Source organism: Diadema setosum, assembly GCF_964275005.1.
Source record: "Diadema setosum chromosome 20 unlocalized genomic scaffold, eeDiaSeto1 Scaffold_20_unloc_1, whole genome shotgun sequence".
NCBI lineage: Eukaryota > Metazoa > Echinodermata > Echinoidea > Diadematoida > Diadematidae > Diadema > Diadema setosum.
Genome location: NW_027307649.1, coordinates 596373 through 623691, shown reverse-complemented (window position 1 = coordinate 623691; position 27319 = coordinate 596373). Strand labels below are relative to the sequence as shown.

Here is a 27319-nt window from a genome sequence, read left to right as displayed (position 1 = left end):
AATTGTCAACATGTTTGTGAAAGCTTGTTGACATGTTTGTCTCTGAAAACTGAATGGGTTAATGATGCTTTGACATTAGTAGAAAATTCTGCTAAATCGATAAGTTACAAATATGCACAGTAGTTCATTCTTTGCCGTGCAATAAATGTTACTTTGCACGGTTTTTGATGACCCTTATTGACTATATGTACAAAAAATCAAGTGAGCTGCTTGTACTTTTGAGTCAAGCAGGCTAATCTTGTATAAACAGATACATGGCGCTATACAAATGCTTTGAATCATCATTATCATTGTTATTGAATTGTTTTGGTGCTCTCATTGTTTTAAAATTGCCAACATGAATGCTTACTCTTTTTTTCCGTTCACATTCTGCAGATATGGATCAAATGTGGGCATCTGGAACAGCTGGCCCCAGTGTACCAGGGCCTGAGGCAGTCCGTGCTGCAGCACTCCCGCCAGTGGCAGGAGTACTTCTCCTGCAACCCAGTCCTCCTGGCCCCGGTACCCGGGCCTGACCTGCAGAGCCTGACGGTGGCCCAGAAGGCCCTCCTCTGGCGAGTGGTCCTGCCTGACCGTTTGGCCCGCATCTGTCGGGACCTAGTGGTCTACCAGCTGGGTGCCCACACGGCCCGGGCTGAGGTCTACAGTGTGGCTGATGTGTTGGAAAGGACAGGGAAGAATGTACCGCTGGTCTTTGTGCTGCCATCTGGATATCACGATGGGGAGACAACAGGAATGGAAGGTTAGATACATGTAGATGAATTATTCTTGTGTCAAGTCTTTTGTATCGCAACTGATTGACAAATTACTTTTCATCAGTGTGAATGAACACAGATTGTTCAGTGTTCTAGTAGTAGCCATGATAAATATCATGGGCAAATATACTCTGGTTGAACTCAAACCAGCAACCTCCTAATGGTAGGTAGGCGTCATACATGTATCTACCAGACCAGGGACTTGCAATCTTTTTTGACCCAAGATTCACGGTGTAACAAACTGTCTAATACTACAATTGTAATAACTGGGTGCACAATAAATTTACTGGATGCATGGCTAGCCATCTGTTGCTAGGTGCACAAGTGCTACGAGTCTACAATAGCATGTTTACAGCATCTACTGTATTACCAGTGATTGCAGTGATTATTTGATATCGAACGTGCTACCTATTTATTGATGCACAGCTCTCAACCAATGAGGTCGCAGAATTTTCTCACCATGTACTACAAAAAAATCTGACAATCATAGCGACTTTCTCTCCTCATCCCTCGCTAGGTCACACTGTGGCTGACCCTCTCTCGGAGATTGCCCTCTACTGCAAGCGCGAGGGCGTTGGCACCGTCGTCAACACTGTCTCCATGGGCAACGCCAAGCAGATGAAGCAGGCGGTGCTGGCCCTACACGAGTGCATGTCCAGCGGTCAGTGGCTGGTGCTCAATAACTGCCAGGCCGTGGGCAAGTGGAGCACAGACTTTCTCCATCTTATACAGGTTAGTCTTGGATAGACGAGGAAGAAATGAGTTATTTTTTTTTCTCTTGCAGTGATGTAATTTCATATTGTCCTGGGCTTTTATCTTGTATGTATTCCTGTAGACATAACCATAACCGTCTTAGTAAGTCAGATAGCACTGTCTTGCTTATTTTCCTTTATTACTCTGCTGTATTGTAGGTTAGACTCAACTGAAAAAAATTGTCTCAGTCCCACTTGATTGCTATTGTGATGTAGGAGAATGAGGGGAATTAATGTATCTCTCTCCCCTTACATATTGCTGAAGGACATCCGTGCTGACTGGCAAAGAATGCATGCCAGTAGAAATGTCAGTGAGAAATCAAAAGCAGTCTATGATGATGTGTTCTTTGAGAAAGTGACCATACAGTCCCATGATAACAAACAAATGGCTTTTACATGCCATTTGACAAGAAAGATAAAAGAAATTCACTATCCATTCCACTGTACCCGGTTTCCTGTACTTCATCTTTTTTTTTTTGAGTCTCTTTTTTTTTTCTCAGCCAGGTTAAATAACAATTTCTGAAATGACGAACTTGTTGATTGATATTGTCCATATTTCTGCAGGTTGCTCCCTCATGTCTCTAGTACATCAACATCAACATTTGCCATCACATGATCTGTGTGTGGTTTGATTGATATTCATGTGTTCTCTTTTTCTTTTTTTGATTTCTCCAGCACATTGTCACTCCGGCGACGTACGTTGACAAGACGCTGCCCTCCAAGCCGGTGGACAAGGTTCCCAAGGGAGATGACCTGATGTCCGAGATGATGTCCCACCTGACCACCAGCCAGTCCAGCGTGTACGAGGGCTTGGAGGTCCACCCCGACTTCAAGCTCATCTTCATCACTACGGCTGACAGCAATACACCCCTCCCAGGTGAGAAGAAGTGGTTGATGACAAAGGGTTGGGAGTGATGAGTGGGGGAGGGTGTTGGCTTTACTGAGAAGGAAAAACCTTATCATCATGTATGCATCTTATGAAATGTATTCAAATTTCTGTATTTTCTTTTCGTTGCAAGCTATACAGTTGTATGGTTACCATCTGTATACGCAGTCATACACTACATGCTTTAAAGGTCGGTCGAATAGGCAATTAACTCAAAGATTGGGTAAGCACTCTGCCCAAAAAAGCCAGTGTTGCTTTTCATATGAGCACAATGGCCGTTGGGAAAGATTGGAGGGGTGGGGGTCATAAAAACAAGAATTCCTTTGTATGCTTTGCGGGATGCCATATTTTTTATGATGCATCGACGATGAAGACATATTCAGCTTATTCATATTCCATCTGAAGGTGCACTACTAGCATACAACAGTGAACAAACTACAATGTAGCAAATGAAAGTGTAAAGATGGAGTGAAGTTGAATTGTGCCTGTTGGAGTGCTTCCTTTGCTGATTAGCACAGATACAATCGTATCTTGAAACCAACTACCGATAAAAAGAGATTACCCAATCATACGTGATTCCTATTGTGTCACCTTGGCCTTCCTTTTGGACTGAGACTTTATGATTACACCTGGTTACACCAGAGCACGAAAAATTACTCGTGCGAAAATATCCACTTTTCCAGTAGTTGACAATGATTTCAGCAAAAGGCTATAACAAATGATACTTTTGTATTGGCATATTGAACCTTTAATAGATATAATGCTACTCTATCTTTATGTAATCATGTGTTTGTACCAATAATATTTCCTCTCTCTTTCTCCTCCGAAAGGTCTGGTAATTCAGAATGGCATGCAGGTGGCTTGTGAAACCAACACAAACTTCAAAGCCACCTTGAGGACATACTTCAACCAGGCCATGGCAGCAGTAGATCAGCATCGTCACATGGTCACTACCACACAGGCCAAGGTGAGACTCATGGCTTTTATTCTTTCCTTTTTCTTTTGTCTCATTTGTCTTCTTTTTGTTTTGTTGTGGGTTTTTTTTTGCTTTCAATAAGAGTTTACAACAGGAAGTTGTCAAAGTGTCTATGTGTACATCCTGTGGGACTAAAACAAGATCATTCCATTTTTTTTCTTCTTTTTTAGTCTGTCTCCATCATCACAAAACCCAGTTATTGAGTCGCAAGATGCATTTACTCTCATACAGAGAATGCATCACTTAATTCACATAGAGGATCCGATGAATGCAATAACTGGACAGGGATCATCAAACTGGAATGTTCTTCAAGGCTTTTACATCTTAATACGAAAACAAACTCAACAAACAAAAGAACCCAAATCATCCATTACTGGACTTAAGTGGATGAAATTCTTTCAGTTGAATAAAACGAGTACAGAATGGAGCCATGACTTAAAAAAAAAGAAAAAAACAACAACCTTTGATTGTAATCTCTAGAAAAAGATGTAATGATTGCTCTGACAAAAGTTTCTGTCTTGAAATTGCTGGACTGAATCCACCGTTTCCAAGAACTTGGTATGCCAAATGTTTTTCACATGAGAAATTACAACATCTAGGAGCCAGGGGCTTAATTAGGCTACAGTGTTGGAGAGTTTCAATGAGTTCTTGGGATCAATGATGGCATATTAATTATTCATAAATGTACACATAGTTACACAGTCAAGGGTAATGAGGGATTATTATTATTATTATTTTTTATAAAAGAAAAGAAGTAAGAGGATTGAGAACATTATTTCAGTAGCCACCAAAACGTGATAGTATTTAATCAAGGAATGTCTCTAAAAATGTTTTCCTTTGCATGTTGTATTATGCTCCACAGAGTCTGACTGAGCTTGTATTCTGTATGGCCTTGCTACATACGGTCCTATCCCACCGGCGACTTTTCTATCGCCTGGGCTATAGCAAGGACTATTCCTGGTGAGCCTTCTCTCTCCCTTCCTCCCTTCCTCAAAAAAAAAAAAAATGTCCTTCTCTAGAACCAGCAGTGATAGAGCTAGAGTTATGACTAAAGCAGATTGGTGACAACAGGTTCAAGTTTGTTCATGGCTCTCTCCCTCCCCCTCCCCTCTCTCTCTGTAACTATATACCGCATACACTATTGTGTGTACAGCTGTATATATTTATATATTTCTCTGCTCATCCATCTTTTTTTTCTCCATATCTCTTACTCAGCTTATGCTGAAAATTATTCATTTACTTTTGTAAAATATTTTACACTTCTGTAGAAATTTGTGAAAAATTTGGTAGGTTATTTTAGAAAATAATACAAGCACTGTACATGGTGTAATTTTAATGCATGACATTGCTAGAACGACTTTCAAGCAACCGCTTGACTGCCTTCACACAGCTGGATTACCAACCTGTGTGCCTCTCTGTCGACGGGCGAAAAGAATCTCGTTTGGGGGCATTAAAGGCACTCAGAGAATTGCGGAAGGAACGGGTTAAGATCAATGCTGTTGATAATAGCGTTGATATTCAAAGTAATAACACTGGTGGTAGTAGTAAGAGTAGTGGAAACAGAACCAGCAGACTTTTTCTTGTCCTCCTCCTCTCAGCTACATACGAGTACTATTGCTAATATGGTAATACTATTAGTGCAAGTAGCAATGCCAATAATCAGATTCTAGGTGCATACTAGTGGTATGCACCGAGTATTACCACATGATTCTTTGTATCATTTGATATGACTGTCTATTTGTATTTTATGATGAAATGCCAAATAAACATAAATGATAATCATAAATGATACACAATGTAACTGTGTGATATATCATGATATTGCTCTTGATACTCTATGCATGCCACCGTGATGTTACTTTCAGGGGAATCCCCGACCTCAAAGCCATGATGTCATCCCTGAATTGGTGCGGGGAGGGCGTATCCCCGTGGGAGAACATCCAGACCCTCAGGGTGATGGTGGAGCAGCTGGTCTATGGAGGGCACACCGACGTCTTGGAGGATGCTGATGTGGTGGGAGCTCTGATTGACAGTCTGCTGCAGCCATGGAGCAACTTAAAGGCAAGCTGAATCACTTCATCTAGACCATTGAATGGGGGGGGGGGTCATGATATAACCATTATTAAACAGTGTCAAAGTCGTTTTTGTATTTGTTTTTGTTTTTGTTTGATTTTGCTTGAAGGCGGGCCAAACTCGTCCCCTGTTAGACTATCGGGTGTTCCATCTGAGCATTTAACAGAAGCTAGGTCTCATTCTTTTACGAGGTGAATTGTAACTAATGGCATGCTGCAATGTTTTCAGATGGCGTTCATTTCTTCTTTTTTTTCATCTTCTATTGTTTTGTTTTGTTTTGTTTTGTTTTGTTTTGTTTTATGTTACTTCGACAGCAAGCCAATATGTTGTGTCTAGACCATTAGATGGTATTTCAGTATTGTCCAAATGTTTTATTCCTCAAGAGTAAGCTGGTATTTTTTTCAATATGTTTTTTTTTTGTCGGTGTTCACCAATGAAGCTATCTTCATTGGTGAACACCAACAACCTACTTCAGACGCTTGTATCCAGAATTGATGGTTCCGAACTTTCAAAAACCAGACACACCAACACCAAAAGCATTTCGGGAGATAGCAGTGAATATTCATCAACAGTTAATAAACTAGAGCTGAAAAAAATGTCGCCCGCAATGTCATTCGCAAGTAGGAATATTCAACGGCATAATTTGAGTCTCTATTACTGCAAATGTGACCTTTGCTGTGTAATGTCAAGGATCATGACATTGAAGTTAGCCAACTTTCTCTGCTCATCCTCACAGAAGATGCCATCCTCCATGGGCGCCGCCTCCCTGCTCGCCTCCCTGGTTGCCGAGATGGGGCGAGAGAGGCGGTCCGGGAGCACCGGGGGTAACATGGTCGCCAGGCGGTTCCAGCATCTCTTCGACACCATGAAGGATGACGTGGAGCCTCCTCATCTTGGACTTTCTCCCGTAGCTAGAGAACTCCAGGAGAGAAGATCCAGCAGGTAGGCAGGACCTGGACCTAATTGATCAGTAATACCGCTTGCGAAACACCATGGGCGTGTTTCATACAAATTGATCGTAGGATTGATCTGGCAATTGATGCGATTTAAAAAATTTATGTTCAGTCTGCCACTAAATCTGTGCATTAAATCAAGCACTAGTATCTTTATGAAGCAGATGTACATTGTAAGATCAGGATTGATCTTACGCTTGATTTGCTGAGTTACACTCAATAAAGCAAGCATAAGATCAATCCTACCTCTTTAGAAAAAGGGGTCCATGTACATGTACACATACAACCATGATGTGCAGTTTGTGAGGTGTTGAAGAGCAACATGTTTTCTACATAAAAGTTTCTTTTAAAGAATTATATGCACTTATGAGAGTTGTGGTAAAATAAAAGCAACCCTGTTGTGCTGATATACTACAAAGCTGATGTTATGATAATGTAATTAATTCGCAGGTACCTCTCCAAGTCACTCAAGGCCCTGGCTCGCTGCAAGATGTCCATTGACACCTGGTACCTTCCCACCCTACCCAAGTACATCCTTTCCTTGGACGAAGCCCTGGCTGACATCCCAGCCCTCCCGACCCCGGCACCCGAGTCCCTCAACCACCTCCAGAACTTCATCGGTGCCGAGATCGCTGCCGTTGGGTCCCTCATTGACCGTGTGCAGTTCGACGTGGACCTTGCGCTCAAGGCGGTGGTGGGCGAGGCCGCCCTCACTCCCGGCGTCGACAGGATACTCTCGCCCCTGAGCAGGAACTGCATCCCTGAAGACTGGATGCAGGAAGCTGGGGGCGTCCCACCATGGCGTACCTCAGTGAAGGAGTGGCTGGCTGACGTCAAGACCAGAGTAGAGCTCCTGCTGAGTTACAAAGATGCGGGTGAAAGTGTGTCTGGGTGCTACAGATTGGCAGCCTTCAGTCGTCCCAATGCTTTCATTGACACCGTGCTGCAGGAACACTCCAGGAAGGAGTATCTTGAGCTGCACCAACTCAAGATGGGGATTGAGGTGACTTAGATATTGCAGTCTTCCAGATTCTATAATGCACCAGATTTAATTTCAGATGATGAGATAGTAGGCTTGTAGTCAGGAGCTGGCTATGAAGCAGTACAGTCCTGTGAATCTTCGTGGTAGAAGTGTGCACACTGTAGATATACGTTCACTTATTAATTTATTATTGATAGGGAATTTATCTGCACAATTCTGTTCATGAAATTGCATTCAGAGAATCAACATTCTCATCCCATGAAAAGATGTGAATCAGTTTGTAAACTTGGGACTTAAACAAACTGCGGATTGTCTCCTGAAATGATTGAGGGATTAACCCAATTTACTTGTTTTTTGATCTTCGAAGATTAGAACATGCAGTCCAAATGCCCACTCTTTATGACTTTTGAGTTGTGATGCAACCTTTGGATTCAAATCTGAGGTATCAAAGATTAAGATAATGCTTGGTACAGATTTACTTAATCCACAATATGTAACAGAATTTCCGCCTGCTCATTTCTCTATCAGATAACTGGAATTGAGAAACCCCCCAAAGAGCCCCCAGCCCAGGGTGTGTACCTCGCTGGTTTCCACCTCCACAATGCTGACTGGGATTCCAGACGCTCCCTCATCCACCTCCCTAACACCTCCGCTCCATCCTCCACGGCAAACCGTCACTCTTCCGCCCTTCCCATCTTGTGGCTCAAGCCAGATGTCATCAACCACGACTCGGCCGCCGGTGACGAGCAGCACGCCTCCTCGTCCAGCTATCCATGCCGTGCATATGTTGGGAACGTTAGCACCGAAGAACTCTTCCTGGGTGACCCAGTCCTCACAGTGAACCTTCCGTGCACCTTGGACTCTTCCGTCTGGACGCAGAAGAGAGTTTACGCCACGTGCAGACTGTAGAGGACGCCGCTTTCTGTTGATCACAAAGGTTAACTGGGTATTTGTGGTGTCACTGTGCACCTTTGGTAACATAAAGTTGTATGTACGCTGCCCCCAATATCCTGTAGTTAAACAATAACATCAAGCCAAGATCTATTGATCATTTTTGTTACCAGAGTATCCATTGTATAGCATTGCACCTTCACTACCATACTTTGCAGCCATTATAGTTTTGTTACATGATAACTGGAGAACACCAAGATTTTTTAATCTCATGGTGCAAGGATGCCAGTGGTACAACATGACATATATATGCTGTCAAACAAACTGGATTCATCCAATGTTAGTGTATAAGAAAGTTCACACCATGTCTGAAATGCAATTAATCCTACTTTTTGTTGATATTGGCCTTTAAATGGTATTAACAGTACAACATTGCACCATTGGTATCAAAAATATATCAAGCACCTTGGACTCTTCATTGAGGTGCTATAGAGATGCAGACTGTGAAAGGATGCCAGTAAGATGTGTTGATCTCTGATGTTATGATTGTATTGATGGGATATTTTTAGCACATTAGGTCACAGCCTGCACTCTGGACCTATTGGCTTTATGCAGTATATATATAATATGGATTTAAGTGTGTGAGCCTGGATCTGAGTGTTTTGGGATGTTAGTGTAGATAAACATTGATTTAGAGCGTATGGATCTTAAGTGTTTATGGATCCTACTGCAGTGTAAGTGAACCTTGATCGTACTGTAGTGTGTTATGGATCTGAGTGTACATACACTGTATAGTGAACCAGGATCGTGTTTTATGGATCTTAGTATTTATGGATCCTAGTGTACATGAACCGGGATCTTAGTGTATTGTAGATCCAAGTGTTCACTGTATGTGAACCATGATCCTGTTTTGTGCATCTTTAGTGTGTGTGGATTTTAGTGTATCATTCAAACCTGAATCCAAATGTATATGAATATTATGAACTTGAGATCTTAGTGTAAATGGATATTATGAATCTGGATCTAACTGTATATTGATCCAAAGAGTTTTATGAACCAGGATCCTGGTGGGTCTTAATAGCGTGTATGAACCATTGTCTGTGTAGACTCATACACTGTAAGCAAAATGTGTGTACAGCAGAGAAATATGCGACCGAGTCTTTCATTCAAGTGCCACCGATTTTATATCACACCTTTCCTCACAGGTGCTTATTGAAATTGATGTCTCTTCCTCTCTCTTTTAAAACATATCTGAGAATAGACGGTTTCCTCTTGTTCATTACCTGTATATCCTTCAACAACCCATTGTAGACGGGCTGATTTTGTTTGAACAGGCATTTCCCATAGACACCTGCCCGAGAGTACTCGTACTTGGGATTTGTCTTCAACGGAGTAATGAAATCCTGTTTGCTGATTGGTCTATTGTTGTCATCTGACTATCAAAAAGCATAAGATCATTATATTGACGACAAGATGCAGATTAGAAAAATGTGCCATACCTCCAACGTCATTTTCATGGTATATTCATTGATATAGCGTGTGTGGAGTGCTATCGGTATCAGCCTCAGACCATTATTAATCACCTCCACTGTACATAGTATACTACATGATTGTCTGTGCTGCAATATGAAAACAAACAACAGAACTGTTGAGGAATTTCTAAATGTAAGTGGAAATGTTTTGTAATCTTATTTAAAAAGATGTGCTTGAAGACAGAAAACAAATACAGGGGAAACTCGGTATAACGAACACTGCTATAACGAGATATCGGTTATAACAAGGAAATTTTCTCGGTCCCAAATTTCCTTCCACACAAGTCTATGTAAAATGCTACTCTTATAGCGAGATCGGCTATAACGAAATAACTGCTATAACGAGATAAATTTTGTGACTTCCAAACAAAGAAAAACATAGTAAATCAAACCTGCTATAGCGAGGTAAAGCAAAATGCCTTCGGTAGTGCTTTACTTCGCCTGTGCTATCATCTTCCGAGATTATAAAGCTTGATGCGCCAAAAACTATCTTGTACACACATAATCATTTTCTTCAGTGCACTCCAGCTAGCACTGCATGTTGTACGTGTGAAGTGTGTGTGTGCACGCACACTGTATGCAGAAAATGTGGTGGGACCGTCGGCCATGTGTATACATGACATCATCATGACGTTTAGCAGGTGTGAGGCAATCTGATGCCGTGATTGGCCTTCTACTTTGGGAATTCCCCGTCTTCACACACACACGCAGTCATAATGTACATACAGAATGTGTCACATACACACACAGCATTGTGCAGACCATATTCAAGCTTTCCACACAACACACACCCATACGATAACCACATACCAATCCACAGACGATCTTGATACAATCGCAAGCTATATAAATTTACAAATTCACACATCTACAATTAATTGCCGGATTTCCTTGGCGAAAAACATCTTCTTACCCATAAAGGTGAGTAATTCCCTCACACACAATATCAAGTTATCAGTATTGATTGAAATATGATGGGTAGTCCCACATGTGCAAATTAATGTCTTTATTTTATGCCTTTTTTTATGCCTACTGATATAACGAGATATCGGCTATAACGAGGAAAATGACTCGGTCCCGACCATCTCGTTATATCGAGTTTCCACTGTATACAGTATCGTGCTGTATTTCGAGCCTGTAGTTAAATTATGAACTCTGTGTTGACAAAAATTGTCTTATTTTCTAAAAAGATGTGCCCCTCAAAAATAGTGCTATTTCTGTCACCTCAGACTTCATGATTTCAACAAGAGCCTCTCATTGTGTGGTGTATTAAATTTGTTCACTATAGAATGACTGACACCGCAGAAAACACCTTGAATTCTTCAATGCATAGAGTGAGATTGACGACTTAAGTAATGCCAGGATGTTAAAGTCATACTTTGTACGTCACTGTTTATCTGTAAGTTTTGTCACTGCGATATTCTGCAGGGTGTGTAGATCCAATGTACATATACACAGGAGCATAAAACCACTGCATCTCCTCTTACAAGTAAATCTCTGGAAAGACATGCAGTATACTGTATTCATTCATATTATGCAAAATAGATTTTGAAAAGATGATATAGGCTCTCTATTTATCATGGAATAGAGAGAGACTAGAGAATAGAGTGGCTAAGTCTTATATCTGCTGTGTCGAAAAACTTGCAAATCCGTCCCAAATAATTCATTCCAATGTGTAAATTTGTAAATAAATATCATGTATGACTTTCAGATATTTTGCACGATATTACAGCTGACAGAGTGTAAATCTATGCATATTGTAAATACATGTATTTCTGTAAAGGTTCTTACAGAAGGTTTATATACATTAGTCTGTAAATGGAAAGGTAAATATGTAACTGCTCTGCCAGCCAGCTGCAGTTTTCATATTGTTGTAGATATGGTCTTTTTATTAGAAGTGTAAATTACGCTGGATGGTCCCTGTCTTTCCATCTTGACATTAAAGGGAGTTTATCGTCCTCATTTCTGATAGTATTGTATATATATGCAAAATACAGTGCACCAAGAGTGATATGCAACCTGTTGTTTGCAATGAGAATTTCAATGATTGTTGTGGAATAAAAATAAATCAGTCTTATTTTAAATGTCAAAATAATTTCTCATAACTGTTATGTTTCTGTAATGTATTGGTTCCATTTGTACATGTAACATACAGGCATTACGCACAACTTAATACTCACTCACACAAAGACACACACACGCATACTCACACACATACAGTTTTGTAAACCATTTTAATGTGCATTTACAATTGTACAGTGTATAAACACAATCACATGTACCGTCATGAGCAATCTCATATATATGAGTGTGTACACATGTACAAGTGTATATAAACTGCATACATGCACAGAAACATGAGGTTTTCATACCTCCCAGACATAGACACACACAGAGAAAAAGTGATACAACAAAATTGTCATGGGGCGTGATTTAGTGTAGGTTTATTATTGGCAAGAATGTGTTTTGATACTTACTCTACTTGTATTTTAGTCAGGACAACATCAAGTGGGCCTACACTGTATGTCGATAAGACCAAAGCTTTTGTTTTGTTTTGTTTTGTTTTGTTTTGTTTTGTTTTGTTTTGTTTTGTTTTGTTTTGTTTTGTTTTGTTTTGTTTTGTTTGGTTTGGTTTGGTTTGGTTTGGTTTGATTGTTCCACATCTCAAACACAAACATCATGCTAAGATAGCATGATAGAACATACGACAAGATATAATTTCATGATTAAAGAAGACAAGACAATTTTACAAACATGAAATGTGGGGGACCCACGAAAAAGCAACGATGAATCCCTAGATGAATGTCTAAGTCTTACTTTAAAAACAAACAACCTAATAACGAAAACTATGAAAGGAAAGGAGTGGGACGTAAAGGAGAAAAGAGCAAAAAGAGCAAGAGAAACAAACAAAGAAAATACATTAGAACATACCGAGATAGCCACCTGTAATATGTTTACAAGATTCGTTGTCACCATGTTACTTTGATTATTACTTTATGGCCACCATATTACTTTATCATCACCATTACTTTAAGCTTTATGAGGTAAGGGCCAATTAAGTAACATACCTGAGGGGGGCGTTTCATAAAGCTGTTCGTAAAGTTACGAACGTCTTACGAGTGACTGGTGATCAGTTGTGATGTGCTATACATATCAGAATTGCCATAATTTAGTACAAGAACTGATCACCAGTCGCTCGTAAGATGTTCGTAACTTTACGAACAGCTTTATGAAACACCCCCCAGGTATGTTATTTTCCTCAACATGTCAAACTTTCCACTTTTGAATGATACATGTAGTAGGTCTTCTTATCAGTATTATCATTAACTTTCTGATTAACCCATCAAAGACTAGTCCTGAGTATTTCTCAGGGTTGGGTTAAGTGGAAGTGCATGTTATGGAAAAGTCAGCCCATCTTCAATGGGTTAAAGATGAAGTGCCCGAAGAAAGGTCAGTATAGACTGCTATGTGTTCTTCATTGACATGTTCAATATCATGATTATGTTAGAACCCACAGTGGCAGAACAGTAGAATGCTTTGAGAATGTCGCTTATGTGCGATCATCATCTATCATGGAACTTTACATGCAATTCTTGGGAAAATGAAATTAAATGGATGATATCTGGACTGACATCATTCCATACATTTTTTAGACCTGAAAGGTCTGCCTCTGATGGTCATGGACTCTTGATATTATTCACAGTTCTATTCCTCGTCATTCGCAGCCCTGACTTGACCCATAAAAACTCGTCCTGAATATTCTCAGGCTGGTGGGAAGTGCATGTTATGGCCCCGAGGAAAGTCAGTTCATCTTCAATGGGTGAAAAATTAAGTGCCCTATAAAAGTTGGTGATGGTACACTGTAATGCTCTTCACTGACATGGTCATTATCATGATATTATGGAACTTCACATGCAATTCTTTCGAAGATGAAATTGAATGGATGATATCTGGACTAACATCTGTACATTTTTAGGCCTGAAAGGTCTGCCTCCGATGGTCAAAGACTCTTGATACTATTCACAGTGCTATTCCTCGTCATTCGTAGCCCTGACTTATGTAGGACTACAGTTGTAGTTCGAAGGCATACACTGTACTAATTTGGGTGCATTGGGGATGAGAGCATAATGCCCCAAATTACCTTTAATAGAACATATGTTTCAAGGTAATTTGATTTTTTAATTCAGCAGATAGAGTATAGGCCCCTATGATATGATTCATATCATGGCTATGCATAAAAGTTATACTGATAAAGTTTAGTCTTCACCATATTTTTATTTTCTATTGTCATCAGAACAGTAATTAGGGTCATCGTGTGGCCCACACAATCACATGATTTCATGAAGTAAAAACTCAACCAGGCTTTCTGACTGTAGTTTGCGCGGTACTTTGTACTGGTTAGCAGAGGTGCTGGTGTTGGCCAAAATATGGCCCTTCAACGCCTCGAACGCTCCCGGTTTCACGATGTGAACTCGAGGGGGCGCAATGGCACCTTCCCGGCGCAGCCGGTCGTAGTCGCTATTGCGGTCACGCAGCTCCTGATCGAGCTGTCGGTAAAAAGCACATCGAGTCAAAGATGAAACGGCAAATACAGTGTAGATAAACCAATGAACTGATGGATGACTTAATGAGTGCGAAACAGTGAAGTAAACAAACATTGTTAAGGAATAAACATGACAAATGTACTCATTATATTTACGGACCAAGCAATAAATGTCGGACAGTCATAGGCAATCAACTGATTGATTATCCAATCGATAGATTGATTCATTGGTAGATTGATTAACTGATTGATGAATAAATCATTATATCAAAGATGATTCACTCTTTGGAACCAGGGATAATGGTGGAACTACATTGTTGCTAGAGACAGTTAATTTATCTATTTTATTTTATTCTTAATGATAATGTGAAGCGCTGCACAGAAATACAAAAATTAATGGTAGAAAATTAGCCCATGTTATTCTGACTCTTCCATATTATACGTGAACGGAATTGAAGGGTTCAGAGAGGGTTTGAAGTTGTTGAGTGAAAGTAGGGAAGTGACTAGAGATTATTCAAAATGGTATTCAGGTTGCACGAATACAAACATTTGAATACCAGATTGCATCTAATGTATCTTACACGGTAAGCAGCGAGATAGATATTTTGTGCAATAGCTAGACCACATGTGGTAGAGCTTTGGATGACTTAATTGCAAAAATATAATGTACATGTAGAATATAGAAGAATGCAGTAAGATTACATGTAAGGCTGAAGAAGAAACAGTAAAATTCAGTAAACACGAGTCATGATAGTGTATGAGTCATTATTATTGTTATATTTCTCTAATTCCATTCAGTATTGTGTAAAGTGTGACCTCGGGATAGCCTATGAAAATGGCATAGAGCTGATGTGCACCAATGTATTTGAAAAATTGGATGTTTGTGGCCATGTTGATTTGAACTATGTCATGTCTTCTTTCAGTAAACAACGTTAGCGGTCCACATGGGTTTTTGCTAGTCGTGGATATTCCATGAGAAACATTACAATAAACTATTTGGGATACAAAGAAAACATTTAAAGGCTATGCAGAAATGACTATCGATTACCGTGGGCAGGGGCGGATCCAGGAATTCCGTAAAGGGGGGGGGGGGGCGCAAACAATATTTCTGGTGCTACTTGTTAAATATTAAAAGAAAGGAGGAAAAGTCGATATAGAAAAGCCGTTAGGAGGACATTTACCAGTGCTTTGTGTTCTTGCGTGATCTCTTCACACGACTCGTTTCCAAATGGGAAATCCAACTCCACAAAGAGCAAGTAGTATGGCATAATTTCGTCCTTCTCAAAGGCTGGATCAGAGGAAAGCAAGTCAAAAACCAGAAAATCATATTTAAACGAGGGACTCATCTAATAGAGGATTATAAGCAAATGACAGAGTCACGCAAGTGTCCCGTGGACGACTCACAAAAATGAGTAGGGTATAAATGACATCGTACCAACTTCATAAAGCCCAGCTTACTCATGGTGGTCAGAAAAAAATATTAACGTGTCAAAAGGGAATGAAACCCGACTATATATGCCTTGAGTGAATGCAGAACTATCAGAAGAACACATCATTTCAGTTTGAGGAAAATCGGACGATTGTTGTCATTGTCGCCCTACTGCGACATCAGAAAGTTGCCGTCTTCTTATCCTACGATGGCGGTGCCGAAATTCTAAAAACCCTTGAATTTTTTTTTGAAGGGATTGTCCGATTTTCCTCAAACTTCACTGATGCGTTCTACTGATATTTCTTTAGTGACCAAATCCATGTAAATATTTGGGCTTCATAGGTTACTGTTAATGGTTCAAAAGTAAAGAAGGGGACTTCATTATTGTTCGCAAAAAAAGGAAAAACAAATGTCTTGTAGGCCCTATTCAGTCTACTCCCGTTATAGCAAAATCCTAGGACCGACAGTTTACTTTCGTTATATCGAAATTTCGTCAAAACCGAATAAATAAACAGTAAAAAAGACCATATAGCGGATAATATTGGGGCTTGAATTTTTACTAAGTTACGGGACTTTCGTAATAACCGTGCTCGTTATAACGGAAAGGCACTGTGTATGGCGAAGGGCGCATGAGCGGGAAGGGAAGATGAGATAGAGGGAGGAGAAAATGAGGGGAAGGAGGAGAACATGAGGGGAGGGGGAGGGAGATGGGAGGGGAAAGGGAGAGATGACTGGAGAGGGAAGACAAGGGGAAAGGGACGGGGAAAAGAGAGTAGGGGGAGTCATCTACATAATGTAGGGAGGGGCCTAAGAGAGGACTCTCCGATGCGGAGTAGTAACACAATGGGTAGGTGTATTAAAGGACAAGTTCACCTTCATAAACATAAGGATTGAGAGAATGTAGCAATATTAGTAGAACACATCATTGAAAGTTTGTGGAAAATCAGACAATCCGTTCAAAAGTTATGAATTTTTGAAGTTTTTGTGCAGTAACCGCTGGATGAGAAGACTACTGCAGTCTGTGAATAACTTAGATGTCACATGCGTACAACAATAAAGGAAAATATAAAGAGAATTTCACAAAATGTCATGTTTTGAAAAAAGTACATATTCCCCCGACTCGTTACCGACAAATGTTATGGGTAATATTATTCCCCCTGCCTTTAGGAAGAGGCAAGTCAAGTGCTCTTTTATTGTGCGGAAAAAGTGAAAATATGCTGAATTTTCTTTACATTTTCTTTATACTGTTGTACGCATATGACTCACAAACTGTAGTAGTCTCCTCATCAAGCGGTTCCAACACAAAAATTTTAAAAATTCATAACTTTTGCATCGATTGTCCAATTTCCCTCAAAATTTCACTGATGTGTTATACTAATATTGCTGCATTCTCTCAATCCTTATGTTTATGAAGGTGAACTTGTCCTTTAAGCAACGCCTTGGCAAAAGAGAGATGGTACTGTTCAAAGCAGAAGCAGGGGGATTCTGCTCTTTCCTTCCTTGCACTCAGTTAGATACGGCATTCATTGTACAGAATATTATGTCATCAATTAGAAGATAACAATCTTATCAGTCGCCTAAACATAGCTGTCAGTATTTTTTTTCAATTTAAACTGATCAAACTTTAGTTGTTGTTTTTTTGTTTTTGCATTCCATACAATTTAGTTTTTTTTTTCATAGTTATGGCATTCCATACACGATTATCACGATTGGTTCGACCGTTAGGATATGTGGAACCCTTGTAAATCATTTTGGTGCAACACGGTGTATTCTACTCACCAGTGCATGTGTCTGAAAGCAAGGTACTCTCGGCGGCAGCAAACTCAGTCAGTTTGACCCGGCCCGGCCAGCGCTCCACGGCGGCCTGAAATGCCTGGAGTGCGACGCCTTGGTTTATCTTCTCGTATCGCAAATTCAACATCAGGCCCAGCCTGAAAATTGCAGAAAGTGAAAGTTTAATACAGAGGAACAAGTGGTGATGGGAATGTCCAATTCAATAAATCTATATAATCTAGAATATAGATATGCACCACGTGACGTCTGATCTCTATAAAAGGCAAGACCGGGGTGTCAGCCTTTATAATAATTTGCTTTTCATTTCGTATACTGTACTAGATTTCCTACACATCCAATTGCAACATAGGGACTAATATCTACATATTGAACGATAAGAAATTTAAAAACCCGTATAGAAAATGAAATCTTTGAAAGTACGCTAGGCCCTATATCTATTATTTTGAAAATGTGTGAAGGGGGAATCTAGAGTTAAGTGAACATGCTTGTGCGGGTAGGTCCTCGGAAAAGAAGTCGGCACACACGTGCGCGTGCGCAAACACACACACACACACAACCGGGCGTGCGTGCATGCACAAACCAACAAACAAGAGAGAGAATAATCAAAAGGGAAAGAGAACAAATTTGACTTCAACTCGAGGCAGCTGTCAACCCTCTTAGGAAACATTTTCTTTTTCCTGTGATTATTGGAATATTTGTGTTGTTCGCATCCGCCTGTCCTTCGTGTTTGTTACTGGCCGTAGTTTAGCAATGGTATAGAGTCGACATTCTCATACATAGGTCGGAAGAACTACGCACAAAGTTTGCAATCAAGAATGGTTTTCGGCTCCGTTGTGGGAAACACATTCGGAGAAAATCTTTTCCGAATGTTGGACTTTGCCATTTTTTTTCGACATTTAGCGTCCTCGCAAATCATTCGCTTGCTCAGTAAAAAACAAAACAAAAACCAACCAACCAACCAACCAACCAAACAAACAAACAAACAAAACAAAACAAAACAAAACAAAACCAGGCCTTTCAGCACCGAACCTTGCCGGTGGGTTAATGGCAAACTAAGAACCGCTGCAGTAAAATGGTGAAGGGTACCACAAGTGTGTTCATTTACTGTGGGTAGGCTTTTTGTTCGTAAGCTTGACACAGGCTTATTTTGTCTCACCTCCCTGTTCAGACCAGGGCGCGAGCAGCCTTTGAATATTACGTGTGATCGAGATCAGATGGGTAGGAAAAGAAAAAGCACTACTCCACCGACCAACCAGGATAACGTCTTTCATCAAGTGGTATTTTGTTGTTGTTGTTGCTGCTGCTGCTGTTGTTGTTATTTTGCTTATCATCTTCTGACCAGCGTATTGCAGCATCGCAGTGACGACCCACGACTTTAATTAGCCTCAAATCAGTCAAAATGAAAACCTGTGAACTCTTTTAACGCCAAATTCAAATCGAGGATAAGAGCAAAAATGAACAAAATGCACACATTGATTGCACTGCATTGCATGGGGACGAAGATAACCGGACATTGTAGACCAGTCTGGATGCCTAAGTCAGGTTTTGGGCCTAACCTTGTTTCACAGTCCTCCTAAAAGTTAACCAATGGTGTTACCCTACATCGAAGACCTGTGCTGAATTGTAATCTGGGTCATGCAGCTGTTGCTTCCTTGAAGGTTTTGATATACTCAAAATCTGATATTCAAAAGATTTCCTTATAAATGGTGGGAAAAAAATCGAAAAGAAAGAAATTATTTTAACCTAGGTCTATTTCAAGGGGGCTAAATCCAAACCTGGATGATGCGACTCGACTTGAGGAATTTGAAATATAATCAAGATGGATGAATTCCCATGTATAGGCCTTATTTTCCTATATTATTAGGGAAAAAAATGATGGTTTCACCCTATTTCGAGAGTACTGGAGCTGAACCTTGATGAAGCAACTCTTGCACCCCTGACACTGAGGGCCTTGAGATATTCAAAATAGAAGCCAAAGTTGAAAATTTGAAACAATTGTTTTTCCTTAGATGGTGGAAAATTGAAAATAAATTGGATTTGACCCTCTTCCCCCGGTTGTTCAATCTGAATGTGGTTGATGCAACTCTCGCATCATTGAGGATTTGATATGGCCGCTAAAATAGTACGATACCTACATAGGCATCTCCTTGTGAATTTATGGTGAATACATTGAAAGGAAATTGATGAGTTTACCCAATTTCCAAGGCACTGAATCCGAGGCTGGTTGATGAGACTTGGGAATCCGACGTTCAGGGTTTTAAGGTATTCATGATTTTTAATGGCCGTGTTGGTAAGCATCTTAAATATTTCAACTACCCTCAAGGGTGCTAGAGTTGCATCAATCAGATTCGGATTAAGGATCTACGAAGGAGGAAAAAGCCACCACTTTTTTTTTCCAATTTTGTCACCATTTCTATGGACTGTAATAGGCCTACTTCTATTGGAATTTCCACTTTTGGTGGCCATTTTAGGTATCTCATAACCCCCAGGAATGCAAACGTTGTCTCATCCAGATTCCAGTTCAGCAATCTCGAAACAGGTTAAGACCTTTTCACTTCTCACCATTTGGAACAAAACATATGGGTTATATTTTCAATTCTTGGCGGCAATCTTGAATATCTTAAAACCCTCAAGGGATAGATAGGTAAAACCATCAAAAACCATTCGGCATATGGTTAAAAAAAAAGACAAAAGACGAGGTATAGTCTCTGCAAGGCCGGCCTCAATTATGTTACTCGGCCCCGCAATTCTGTCCGTTTACAGTGGAGGGCTCGGCCCGGGCTTTTCATTCAAACCTTTCAATATTTTGTCGCAGTGGCGCTCTGCTTGTAAACAAAGGCTCTGAAACAAACGATCATTATTGGGAGCGCGCCGGTCGCAATTTAACATACCGTATTTGGCCCAGTTTGCGTTTACAGTGAGAAAAGGCCAGGCCGAGCCCGGGCCGAGACTACCTCCAGAGCTTGGCCAAATGCGCGGCCGTTTTACCGCATTTGGCCTTTTGCGCGTTTACAGTGAAAGGAAGGCCGGGTTCGGCCCGGGCCGAGGCCGGCCTTTTCAATCACTGTAAACGCGGTCTCTTACCGAGTTATCATCCCACTGTGCATCTATGATATGGCTTTACAACGGCGCTGTGCGTTTTGGCGGTAGGATACATGCAGTAACTAACCAATTCCCTTACTCATATTGATAAATCACTATTATGGTCATACTTTGTTAGAATGCTATTTTGAGCAGAGCATATTGTTGATTAAGATCATAAAGAGAAACTCAGTAGTACAAAGACCACTGAATTAAAATGTACCCCAAGAAAAAGCAGCAGCAGTAGCAGCAACAACAACAACAACAACAACAACAACAACAACAACAACAACAACAACAACAACGACAACAACTTAGGTATCACCATGAAATAACAAAACAAGTAAGTATTGAATTTAAAGCTTCTGCTTAAATTGCTCATACCGATCAAAGAAATCATGAAAGGTAATGTAGGTCTAAAGACATATAGGCTGCGTTAATGTGCACGAGGAAAAGCAACTGACGACCATTAATCTGATAAACTCTAGTGCGAGAGATTTCTATCTCGCAGATATTTACACTAGTCACACAGTTACAAAAGTGATAAATCATAGTTTCCACTGACCGGTACAAGAACTGAAATGAAGGACAGTTGTCATGGAAACCAGTGACTCGAATGATGTCTCCCAATCTGTACCGATAAAGCCCGCAATCCTGGGTGATCACAATTTCGTACTCCTGGCCAATCTCCAGCTCGTCCATGAACAGCGTTTCAGGCTGACTCTCATGACTGAGTTAAGCAGAAAAAAAAAAATCAGTAACAACATAATCACAAACGATGACACGGAATCATTACTTAAAAACAAAAGAAAACAAGAAGGCTTCATCTGTATCTCTATACACATTTTGTTTATCAACTTGTCAATTTGAAATAATCGCCAGAAGTCTGTATAACCTTTATCAGCTGTTTATCAACCAATCAATGAAATAAATGTGTCGTTTTGGTTTCAGTTCTGTGTTTTTATTGCGTGTTGCATAATTTTCAGAGTTTCATTGAAAAGTAGAGGAATTTGGTTGCAGGCAATGGCAGGAGAAGTTGTTTAGGTGTGTCTTCATGAACTGTGGGCAGTCTGCCATTCTGTGGTCCAAAGAGAAATTGACAGATGAACTGACAAAACTTTTTTTTCTTTTCTCGTGTCTTTTTTTTTTTTTTTTTTGCAAGAGATCAGTGAGAGCCGTCTCGAACTAAAAAGGACGAATATTCAGATTGTTATGACTATTAAAACGTGGATATCATCTATCCTGCCGTTTGTGTATGTGCGTTTGTGTGTGTACGTGTGTATGTGTTTGCGTGTGTGTTTGTATGTTGTGTTGTGTTTAGGGGCTCTCCACTTAATTCGTCGCATTGTCTTTCTGTTTTATCTTGGGTACTGCACTCATCACCTACTATACCGCCATTCCAAAGAATTGATTTTTTTTTTTCCGGAAGTGAATTATCATACACTGCAAAACATTACAGCTGTTCGCAAACAAACTTTCTCTACTTTTACTTTAGCTGTAACCAAGCTCATACCGTCTGATCTATTACCACCTGCACTGTGTTCACGGAACAACAAGTGATACAAAGTACGTACGTGTTCTGCAGTTTGATGAACTCGAAGAAGTTTGTGGCAGGAGTAAAGAGCATATCCGGTCGCTCGTCCCACGCCCAAATGGAGATTCCCATGAGAATCGCCTCTGAGCTTCCATATCCACTGGAAACCAAAGTAATATCTGGCGGTAGTTAAAGTGGATTTCAGGCTATTAATGCAAAAGTAACAGTGAAATATGTGATAATTATGCTTTTGGATATTAAACAAAATATCCTACCCATTGCTTATATCCATGCACAAAGTGTTAACACCCTGAGATACCGTTGACGAATTATTCTTAAATTTTGCACATTACCTTCGCATCTTTTTTTTTAAGAATAAAATTTTCTTGTGGCAAAGGACATCAGCTAATAGAACGATGATTATTTCAAAGCATTCGATAGAACATTTTTTTTTCTACCGGCCTACAATGCCAACTTGATCGACTTCAATCGACATCGATTTCAACGCAAGGTCGACCGTGAAGTTTTAATCCTTTCGATTTCTTTTCCAGCCACTTCCTGATATCATCATTAATGTGCATGACTGTTCATGTGGGCCTACGTTTTAATGAAGTTCATTGATCTTGACCGTCGATCTCGAGGACTGATGTTTAAAGCTCCCTGCACACATTCCAATATTTTCCGCCTCACTTTTACCAATGACGTCATGTTTTCACGTTATTAGATATTCTTTCATAGTAGAAGTTGTGGCCGGCAATGACAATTTTATTAGATCATCCGTGATCTTTGACCGTCAATTTTTCCCCTGTCTTTTCAGGCAATTGATATTAATCGTTTATTCCTTGAGTTTTGAGCTTAAATAGTGACCTGTCATGTGATAAAAGTTAATACATCAAAATAAATATAGCCCCTGTTCACCGTCACCGCATGGCAAAACATTTCATTCAAGATCTTCAACCTGCCTTGAAGACTTTGGCCAGGGAATTTGGCCCGAAATTTAGATAGTGCATAAAAATACAACCGACAAATCATGCTCGGCCAGACATTAGTAATTAACAAACTACTGAACAAGTTTAGTTTCCCTTTAGTCGTGACAACGATATTATTTAGAATGACCGGTTGGATGGACTGACAAACGATTAACATACACATGCGGTAGTCTTTGGAGATATCAAATAAGTGACCAATAGCTAGCGAATCATTAGGAAAAGTCATGTTAGGAAAGAAGCACGGCACCTCTTGCATATTTCTCTCTTATTTTGGGCCAGATTCCAGTGCTGTCCGCGGATATGATGACTCTGAGGCTCGGCCAGACCCTTGCCAAAATGTTGTCTAGTCCAACTACAAAATTTTGCCGTAATTCCAGCGCCCTCTGCCGGTCGCCGCCACGAAGGTCAGCTGTCAGTGCTGACCGTATGTCGTCTGAGAGTTCGAGTCGCTCACTGATGGTTCCGTACTCGATGTCGAAGACGATGTCTTCCCACCACTGTGCGAGTTGTTTCATCATGCTCTCGAGCGTGCTCAAAAAGATGACGCAGATAGAGCCGAGATTCCTATCACGCAGGGCAAAAAGGAGATGGATGTAATTCCCAACCTCGTAGGAATGGATGCGAAAACCAGCCGGAGGTGTGGTGTAATACAGCCTTGTGTCATCTCCTATAGCCAGGACACTCTCGACGACCCCGCCATATTTAGTTCTAGAAACTACAGGGGCTATGTAGACAAAAAGTTGCTTTTGAAATATACCCATATGAGGGAATTTCATTCGAACGATGGCGTAAAGAAGATCGAGATAGTCTATCATTATTTTGAGTCTATTTGTCTGAGGGATCATCTTGCCACGACCAGTCGTACCGGAAGTTCTGACGTAACTGGAATGAAACTTCCGGGTCATAACGTTTCTTTCGCCATTCATCTCCCGTTCAACATAAGGACGGTAATGCTCGTATGTTGTGAATGGATGGCGAGCCCTAAACTCTTCTCTGTCCTTGATGTCTCGAAGTTGATATCGTCTGCCGTACTCTGTGCCACCATTCTCACGGAGAATGTGTCTGAGGAGGCGATCCTGGGCTCGGCGAGGATTCTTCCAGTGCTTCTCCAGACGATAGAGGGCAATCTTCCCTCGCAAGAGCGCCACCATGGACGACACTAAGCAACGTAGAGTGGACTTCACCCCATCATTTGGCGCAGGGCCAAGAGCGAGGAGAATCAAAAATATCAAAGAGAGACAGGTAGAAACAAGAGCAATGAGCGCTGGAAAGAAAAAGAGAGGATGGGGGGGGGGGAGATTAACAAAGAGTCAAACAAAAGAGAGAGAGAGAGAGAGAGAGAGAAACAAAAACAAAAAGATAGGATGAATCTGTGGTAGAACCCTAGAGAGAATACGACTATATCAGAAACCTCGGAAGTGGTGGAACCAAGGAGGTACTAGGCTCGCCTAGTACCTCCTTGGTAGAACCCTCTGAGCTGCAGCCCAGGCCTTCCCTCTTCTTTCGGTTTCGCGGCCCTTGCATTACAGTTTATGATTATCATTCATATATATATATATATATATATATATATGTGTGTGTGTGTGTGTGTGTGTGTGTGTGTGTGTGTGTGTAGATAATACCCTTAGTTGCTACACTGATAATGGAAATAATGGAAGTAAATGTCGGGATCAATCATAATTTTACCCTCTATATCATTTCTATGCACCTTAAGTTTTGTTGTGAATGTTTTTATGCTCCTGCAAGATGAAATGATAAAGCTTTCAGCGGATAGAGAACATCAGAGCCGGGTTTTACCCTTGAGACTTACAAAGCAAAGCTGAACAGAGACAAAAACATGCAGTAGCTCCATGGTATTACACTGTGGGAGGTTGTATCTTTTCGATGTAGGGTAATACAGCCGTTCAAGGGATTTTTTTTTGTCTCTCTCTCATCATTCTAAGCAAAGCCTTTGTTTTTTTCGTTCCGGCCATCAACTATGAGTGTATGCATGGGATCGCAGTCTGATGAATCCGACTTGTGTTGGTCGACTATCAGGTCAGTCACGTGCAAGACACGTAAGAGAGGCGTAATCCGACAGGGCAAGATCGTGCGATGAGGATCCATGGCGCGCGACATGTTTGACACTGACCTGTGATAGTCGACCAACACAAGTCAAATTTATCAGACTGCCATCCGATACACTTCGATGGGTGGCCGGAAGCAATAAACTTTGTTCCCGTTGAGTGGCCGATGAGAAATTGTATTATACCCCTATTCCACAGAAATTTTTTCTCATCGGTCATTCATCGGAAACAAAGTTTGTTGATCCCGGCCATCAACCGAATTATATCGGATCGCAGTCTAATGAATCCTACTTGATCGGTCAATTATCAGGTGAGTGTCAGACATGTCGCACGTGATCCTCATCGGACGATCTTGCCTCTTCGGATCACCGCCCGACATGTCTGACATTGAACTTACGGTCGTCCAACACAAGTCAGATTCATCAGACTGTGATCCGATACACTTTGGTGGGTGCCCGGAAGCGATAAACTTTGCTTCCGATGAGCGACCGATGAGAGAAAATCTCTGCGGAATGGGGGTTTAAACAGACAAACGCAGTATCCGCGGTGGACGATCTGGTATAGGCTCTTCTACGGTCTGTGTATATCATCTCATTGTTTACGTTAAGACAGAAATCAGGATGATTTTCAGACTTTTACATTTTTGAACAACTGTAAAGTGGTGATACTGGGTACAGAGTTTTATAATTCATAGTGACTGGGATGAGGAACATGAACGTTTTCAAAATTTTCGACCAATCACAATGAACAAGAATGATGACACAACAGCTTCACCATAAGGATGCATGAATTATACTATGGGGGCTCAAGGAAGCTGACCAAAAGAAGAAAGCTTCTGTAAATTCTACACAGGTGAACTTGTCAAGTGAGCAGTATTACAATGGAATTACATTGCTACATTTCTGAAATATGTGAATCTCCTATGTCATCATCCTTGTTCAGTGTAATTTGTTTGATACTTTTCAGAGTATTAATTTCCCTGCCCAGGGACCACAATTTGTTCCACAAATCTTTACATGGAGCTGTCGATTTATGTTATAGACAATTATGATGTGAAATTATGAAAATCGCCTGTGGACTCCATTGACACCATCTAGTTGCGTGCGATTGATTGTGTGTGTGGTGTGCGGTGGTACTTATGGTGGTGGTGGTGGTAGTGGTGGTGTGTGCATGTGTGTGAAATGCGATCATGGCTTCACCAAACAGAATCATGCAGACCAAAGCTTATTGACAATTTTCTTTCACGCCGCTGTGTGCCTACCGATGAACAAATTCGACCGTGTGAATTATAATACAACTGTATGCACGGTTGGTATTTCATTTAAACTGAACCGTTTCACTATAGGCTGAATGTTGAATCATATGTGTTTTTAAAGAGATTTGTGCAACACGTTCTCGTATTCATTCGTGATGGTTAAAGAGATGGAGGAAAAATCTTAACATTCTTTACACCGTGAAAAAGAAAATGATGGTGGAACATTAGTGCAAATCCAAACACTACAAATTCCATGATGTGATGCTGTTTTTACGATAATATTCCTACGTTTGCAAGTACAGATATATTTAATCCCCTTAACATTCTTCAATAGGCCCTCAATGTTTCTTGTCCATAGCGTTGCACGCATTAACATACTGAATTTCTAACAGGAAAAATATCCTCGGCAGTCAAGCAGTCACGAACATAGTCGTCCTGCTCTTCAATGGGGGAGGCCGGGGGATGGGAATATTCAGGATTGTGGCTACATCTGGCAAAAATGATATCACCTGAATTTCAACATGACACTAAGAAAGAAAGGTAGAAGCCGAGTTGTTCATTTCATTACAAAAGTGACATCCCTGCAATTAGGCCTACATAACTGGGCATTCCGCAGAGGACAGACTGAAATGACTGAGCAGCCTAATTGTACTGTAAAGCTCACCGAAACTCATGTACGCTGTTCTCCCAGATTCAGCCAGACCAGTTGCCTGGGCGAGCAGCAGCGCCACGACCATACAGAATGTCGACAACAGCGACAACTTTGTGTAAAGATTCAGGAGTGCCATATTCAAAGCCGATCTTTCAACAGTAAGTCAGACGATATGA

General features: G+C 40.7%; 2 protein-coding genes across 2 annotated transcripts in view; one reads left to right on the top strand and one right to left on the bottom strand.

The window, feature by feature from the left end:
* The window catches only part of LOC140245658 (dynein heavy chain domain-containing protein 1-like), a 136235-nt gene extending 127567 nt beyond the window's left edge, over positions 1 to 8668 (top strand). Inside the window, exons 81-89 of the mRNA XM_072325204.1 lie at positions 376 to 742; positions 1273 to 1487; positions 2183 to 2384; positions 3224 to 3360; positions 4232 to 4329; positions 5235 to 5430; positions 6179 to 6384; positions 6846 to 7398; positions 7906 to 8668. Coding sequence (XP_072181305.1) covers positions 376 to 742; positions 1273 to 1487; positions 2183 to 2384; positions 3224 to 3360; positions 4232 to 4329; positions 5235 to 5430; positions 6179 to 6384; positions 6846 to 7398; positions 7906 to 8286 — 2355 coding nt within the window. The 3' untranslated portion in view covers positions 8287 to 8668. The remainder of the gene's footprint in view (positions 1 to 375; positions 743 to 1272; positions 1488 to 2182; positions 2385 to 3223; positions 3361 to 4231; positions 4330 to 5234; positions 5431 to 6178; positions 6385 to 6845; positions 7399 to 7905) is intronic.
* A 5460-nt stretch (positions 8669 to 14128) lies between these two features.
* LOC140245656 (uncharacterized) lies at positions 14129 to 27279 on the bottom strand. The gene is made up of 7 exons (XM_072325202.1): positions 27156 to 27279; positions 23418 to 24434; positions 22222 to 22360; positions 21213 to 21377; positions 17552 to 17703; positions 15525 to 15631; positions 14129 to 14347 (listed from the first exon to the last, which is right to left on the bottom strand). Exons 1-7 carry the CDS (start codon positions 27277 to 27279, stop codon positions 14129 to 14131), a joined length of 1923 nt encoding a protein of 640 aa, XP_072181303.1.
* Between the last annotated feature and the right edge of the window lie 40 nt (positions 27280 to 27319).